At 30.1% G+C, this 7,030-nt stretch overlaps 1 protein-coding gene across 1 annotated transcript; it reads right to left on the bottom strand.

Annotated features, from left to right (window-relative positions):
• Nucleotides 1-268: 268 nt before the first annotated feature.
• On the bottom strand, nt 269-6,421 carry LOC126842240 (uncharacterized; the record flags this gene model as incomplete). Its single annotated transcript, XM_050579127.1, has 8 exons — nt 269-345; nt 714-778; nt 1,917-2,085; nt 2,737-2,783; nt 3,740-3,932; nt 4,380-4,450; nt 5,955-6,017; nt 6,332-6,421. Coding segments are annotated over 7 exons (684 nt in total), but the record flags the coding sequence as incomplete, so codon positions are not given.
• Nucleotides 6,422-7,030: the final 609 nt, after the last annotated feature.

Here is a 7,030-nt window from a genome sequence, read left to right as displayed (position 1 = left end):
GAAATACGGCACTGCATGTACAATGCAGTTATTTAGGAAAAATAATTTCTATTGAACTAATATATTCTGACAACAGTATTTTATAAGTTTCTGATAGTATCAACTCCTTAGGACATCTTGAAAGTTTAGTATCAAAGTTTCAAGAAAAATATATACGTAAAGGAGTTGATATAAAATAATGAAATATTATACTTAAAACACAAGTTACAAATATTGATACTTTAATAATAATTGACATAATAATTGTGGTTGGACCCTGGTGTTATTCACCAGGATCACTACTGTTGCGGGCCTAGTCTGGTCATGTGTCGTTCATGATGATGGTTGATGTTGATGTCCAATATGCTGTAAATAGATTTAGTTCGACATAAAATTAGAGAAAATAATAGAGACATTAAAGATTGACGAAGAATTATTTACAGTTTACAAGTATGTAAAGACGAGTTAGCCGAAAGAGTTAGAAATTAATATTAAATATTCTGTTAAACTAAGAAATATTAAGAATCCTCTTAAGTGGGCTGATTTCAAGGAGTTTTATTTAAGCAATAACTAAGAATAAATTGTTTTTTTAAAAATGTACACCATGTCAATTTATTGACAGATTTATTTGTAAAAGTATTATTATTGTTGGAATGAAATCCTTATTCAAAAACGTATCAAAATAAAATTGGTTTTAATATTTTTAAAATATGAAAAAAAAATGATATACTTACTTATGTAAATGGGCCTAACACTCGAATAGTCCTGGCCGTGGCTCTCTGATATTAACACTTCGTTTCTGAAAATCAATTTTTTTTAAATCAGGCTCATATTTATTATAGTTTCCAGGAACTCTAGGGTGTAAGAACTAAGATCTGAGACACAAATGTTAAGAGGGAAATAGACAACTGTAAATAATAATATACAAATATAAATCATAATAATTGTGTTGGTTTTTTGCAGACTTCCAAGCTTCTGTCAGACGAAAATATTTATAGTTTAATTGGGCGTAATTTTTTAAAAAAATGTACATGAGTTATCAGGCTTGATCTAGAGCTGAAACAGTTAAATGGCTGCGAAGAAAAAAGATCAATGTCAATTATTGTTTATTCTGAGAAAATCATGTTTTTAACTTCAAAACGTAATACAGTTTGCCTGTATGTCTAAATTTCCGGCGGTCGTTACTCTCGATTAATCTGTTTTTTTCTTTGATTCGAGTGCATGAAAAATACAATACGTCAATACAAATAATTTGATACCAAAATCTTATTTTCAAAAAAAAAAATTGACATTGATCTGTTTTCCCCCCAGCCCCTTCAGTTTTTTAAATAATACAAAGGCATTTCTATAGTGAACAATTGTGAACTCGAATATTGCATTAGGAAAACTATATGAAATGCAGTTTAATGACGTTGTCGAATTCATAGGGAAGTGTGACGATTTAGTAGTTGACTCTGAAGAAAAGGTACATTATTCTATTTACTAGTAAAAATACTTTTATTATTATTTTAATGAAGGTTGTATACTTAAATACAAAATGTATATTTTAGATATTTGATTTTATCATTGGTTGGGTAAGCGTTAACACGAATGAACGAAATCACTTGTTACTAGAATTAATGAAACACAAACGGTTGCATTTAATTTCAAAAGTGGAACTTCGTCAAATTTGTAATGAAACTTTAGTGGGAAAAAAACAATATTAATTTATTTTAATGATGTCACTCTAAAACTGTATGGTATTCACATGTAGGTAATACATTTTTTTATTTATATTTTGAATATGCCCAGCAGCGTACACCTCTAATTTGTTATACATAATACTAAATGTAATAGTTGAATTATTGTTGGACCGTTTGAACGAGTTGTTGTTTGGCTCTGCTCTACTAGTAAACCATATCTTATCAAATATAGCCGGCATACAGGGCCGTACTCACCTGGATACGATCTTTAAGATGAACTAAAAATGATCTGATAACGAGGTTTCTTGAAATACTCCTATTTATCCTTTTTTTGTTCACGCCATGGTTGCCATATAATTGTTGTCTGTCCGCTTCAATTGTCCTTTGTAAATTTCTCTTTTTATCTTTAATTTCTTTATGTAACCTTGAAATTTACAAATTTTATAACATTAAAATGATGCTATACTATATTCAGAATAAGAACAGGCTTCGGCGGCGACCAGTTTTCGTCGGGCGGCGGTCAGGCACCGCCCATTTTACATTTCGTCTGTAGCCCCCACCGGCGGCAGTGTTCGTGCCGCCGAAGCCTGTTCTTATTCTGATTAGAGTATATGTTCTAACACATTTTATTTTTTTATATTGAAAAGTATATTTGCCAAATGTATTCAAATTGAGGGGAAGTAGTCATGTGACTAACAGTTCCCCCTCATTGGTTCTGTATATTTAATAGAATGTATTTAAATGTACATTTTTTGTAAATATAAAAGTAAATTTGATAATTTTTAAAAAACGAAAATTTTTGAAGCTTTTGTGGATTTTGAACATTGTTTATTATTAATTAATTTTTAAGTCAAATTGCACCCCTGTCACCCCATCGAATATTATAGATTAATTACGACGTGACGGTACTTTTGTAGATGATTATATCAAATTTAGTTGTCCAACTATATTTATGTTCAGTAACCCACCAAATGAAATCCAATGAAAAATCTTTCATAGGTTTTGAAAATTGTTTGTCAATAATGAATTTATTATGAATTATGAACCCGCTGACAAAATGTCTAAAAAAACTTACCGCTCTAATTCCATTTCTGCCGTAGACGGCAAAGCGTCCTCTGCAGTCTGAAATATATAAAAAATTAAATAATTAGTGTAAACTTAATGTGTAATAATATACTATTTTAATTACTCTATTATAATTGTACAAATCAAATTGTTTTTTTAAATATTTTACTGCAAGTGTATAGGATCATGGTACATAAAATGTGCAACCCGGACCGCTCTTATTCTGAATAGAGTATTGAAATAGTAGAAAATATCGCAGACAAGTTGGGTATAAAATTGTCAGTAACTAAAGCTTTTCGTACGCTTTCAAACATTTTAAATAAACCAAAAAAAATCACAAGAAGTCACGAGGGTGATCAATACCAAATTAACAATCCTGCGGGGTCACAACCAGCAGAGTCTACAAATGCGATCGATAAAAATCAAAATTATCTACTGGATGGCAAATATTACAAAATACTGTCGGTTGACGGATCAAAAATTACTGTTAACTGTCAAATTATTTTTATTATTTGTGTTAAATAGATATACTATTCTATAAACTTTGGAAAAATATGTTAAGTGTAATATTTGTTTGCGGTTTTAAAAGTAATTCATTTGTAGCAGTTATCAAATTTTAATATTTAATTCTCTGCTAAGTATATATCACAAAAGTATATAAGTATTTATATAAAATGTTCACTCATACATTTTCGTATAACATATTTTATGAAGGTTAAAATATAATTTATCTATTTTTCATCTAGATAAAATTGTATTTATCTTTTATCTTTTTGCTAGATAAATGTTAAATGAATAATTCAATATCTTATCTAGATGATATATTACTCAATTGTCCGTTATCTTATCTAGATAACTTTATAGTTTTTATAGAAAAAAAAATGACCGCAAGTCAATTATGTGTTGGCTGGACCCCTCTCTCGCAAAAAAACAGGTGCGTCGAATAGCCGACAAAACGGCCCGTGCCAAGCGAACCGAGCATAAATGTAGTCGGCATACAGGGTCGTACTTACCTCAGGACCACTTTCCAGATCTTCTATAAAAATTTTTAAATCTTGACATTTGGACAAACACAATCTTAATTTTTTATTTCTGGCCCTTGTTAGAGGGCTATTTTCGGTTACTGCTAAAAGCCTTATTTCTTCGTAATATTGTTGACATTTGGCTATCACATGTTGCTTTTCTTCTATTAGTATGTTTTTAATCCTTTAAATTTACAAATTTCAAAACATTTAAAAGATGTACAAACACAGGTTATTAGGAAATAGATAAGCATGCAAAACCAAATAGTTAATACTAATTTCATTTAGAACTGTATTCAAGCTGTATAAGGTTAGTAAGTACTTATGTTCTAACATATTTTATTTTCTTATTTTGAAAAGTATATTTTCCAAATATATTCAAATTGAGGGAAAGTAGTCGTGTGGCTAACAGTTCCCCCTCATTGGTTCTTTATACTTAATATATTGTATTTAAATGTACATTTTTTATAAAAATAAATTTTATAATTTTTTAAAAACGAAAATTTTTGAAGCTTTTGTGGATTTTGATTATTGTTTATCATTAAAGAATTTTTTTTAATTTTATATAAATAGTTATTTTTAAAGAACCTGAAATTATGAAACCGCTGACAAAATGTCTAAAAAGACTTACTGCTCTAATTCCTCGGACGCTTCAGTGGCCGTGGCCAACCGGTCATTTAACGGCAAAGCGTCCCTTGCAGTCTGAAATATATAAAAAATTAAATAATTAGTGTAAACTTAATGTGTAATAGTATACTATTTTAATTACTCTATTATAATTGTACAAACCAAATTGTTTTTTTTTTAAATATTTTACTGGAAGTTTATAGGATCATGGTACGTAATATGTAAAAACAGATTGACAGGTAAGCCAACCTATAATGACCTCCACTCCCTTAATCTATTGAAGAAGTTCAATTAGTTCTTGACGAACGCGGTGTTCAAACAAATAGATAAGAGTTATTTGTATTAATAAACAACAAGGAGTTCAAATGTGTAGTTTTCAGTTGCGTTTGTAATTTAAATACTCTTGCAATAACAAAATGGTTTTACATGGGCGGTACATTTTCATACTACCCTAATTACTTCACACAAATGTTTAAAATACATGGTTTTATCAACGGCTATTATATAACACTCGTTTTATGTTTACTATCCAATAAAAGTACAATATCTTGCACTTTTTGCCTAAAATCAATTTGTGAATATGGTTTTCAAAACAATATTACGATATCACCGCCCGATGTTGTAATAGATTTCGAGAAAACTATTCAATTTTCATGTAAAACTGTTTCGCCTTTAGATAAAGTTACACGGATGTCGCTTTCATCTAACACTATCGTGGAATAAAAATATCCAGAAAAACGGCTTGAGAATTGACTACAAAGATAAGAACAGTGATATTAGAAGGTGAATAGTTCAATGCTATGGTATACCATTTCTAAGCCCAGAAAGTGTATCTGAGTATTCTGTAATTCAAATTTTTATACTATACACCCAGAAATTGTTATGTTTATAGAAAAAATAAAATAAATACAGTTAGAAACTTACATTAAATTAAATAGTTTAATTTAAAAATTTTAATATCAGTGCTCTAAGACCAAACAAAAACGAAAAAATTGCAAAATATTCAATCATTTAAATTCAATAAAACAAATTCAAGATTTAAACAAATATCAAAAAAAAATTATCAGATTTTTATGCTATCAGCGTATTGTTTATAGAGCCTCTCATTCTGATTATAATGTAACAATAAAATTGTTTATTATACAAGTGCTAAAACAGCAATACACGGAAATTAAATTGAAATTATTAGCAACCTCTCAGCTACGGAGCGCCAGCTGGTGTTTAATCAAAAAAATCTACTGGATCAGAGCGTAGTCAAATCAAGAGCTCGCGAGGCCCTTTTTTCCTCTTGGCAGACAAGATGGAACGCGTCCCCCAATGGACGGTGGACCCACCGATTGATCACCGGTATTAAATCATGGCACGACAGAAAGCACGGTGAAATAAACTTCCACCTAACGATGAGGGCTGGGGGGGTGAAATGACTAACATTTGTGCCACCCCCCAGTCTTTGATATAATGTAAGAAAAAAAAAAAAAATTAGGTTAGGTTAGGAAATTAGCTTATAAGCATTTATTGATTGTAAAAAAAGGTGAAAAAAAATTTGGCCATAGTCAATTTTTTAGTATTTTAGACTTACCAAATCCGGCTTTGGTCCACGTGGGACCTCTTCGACCTCCTCGTCTAATTGTCTCTCTTCTCCCTAAACGCAAAAAAGCTAATTAATACAATATTTAAATATATGTAAATAACAACTCGAGGTTTAATATTTCTCTACTCCAATTTTGGCATATTTTTTTTTTATTACAACTGTAATAGACTACCACAGCTTTTGGGGCGTACAATCGTTAGGTTAGGTTAGGTTAGGTTAGCTTATAAGCATTTATGGATTGTAAAAAAAGGGGGAAATGTAAATAGACACTGTATCATTGCATTTGTTTATTAAAAGATGATAACATTATTTTCAGCTAATTCATAAAATAACAATGTTACTAACAAGAAGAAGAAGAGACTTACCTTATATTCAGAAGACTGTTCCAAACCTTCTACAGAAGCTTCAGCGTAATGTGTGTTTGGTAATGTTGCCTTAGCGTTTTGGTTATCATCCTAGGTTAACATAAATAATAACACATGTATAATTAGTTGAAAAAATGTAATAAAATTGTAAGCTCAATAAGTCGCGAAGCGACCGAACAAACCTTTTAGAAAACACGACAAGGTATGTACTATATACAATATTATAACACTGTGTAATAGTAAGTCTAGAGGCAGGAAGTGAGTTCTTGTAGTAAATATACACACATACACACCCCGATTAAGAGACTAATTTATAAATATTTAAAATAGCCATTCATCGCCACTTCCCCTTGCTTTTCTTCTATTACAAATCTATTCCAAGAATTTTCCAAAATCATTGTGGACAGAGGCAGTTAACTTAGCAATGTTTGTGTTAAAACGCACAGGTAATTCGGGTCAAGTAAGCAAATCTCCTTATGAATTATGGTTCGAAAAATCATGTAAAATAGACAAGTACATAGAAGGTAAAATATACAAATCCTATACATAAACCTAGTTTGCTAACTATCAAATAACAAAACAAAGTAGCTCATATTGTACCGTTATTCCACTTCTAGTCCTATATTACTTCACGGTAATTATATTGATCAGTGTACCAGAAAAGTTTAGGATGTAAAAAAAATATATATAGAAATAATT

This window comes from Adelges cooleyi, unplaced genomic scaffold (genome assembly GCF_023614345.1).
Source record: "Adelges cooleyi isolate 19-005CV unplaced genomic scaffold, UGA_ACOO_1.1 ACOO_flye_CR_arks_rails_tigmint_CR_PRNA_457, whole genome shotgun sequence".
Classification (NCBI taxonomy): domain Eukaryota; kingdom Metazoa; phylum Arthropoda; class Insecta; order Hemiptera; family Adelgidae; genus Adelges; species Adelges cooleyi.
The sequence above is the reverse complement of the archived record's forward strand: the minus strand, read 5'-3'. Positions and strand labels throughout refer to the sequence as shown.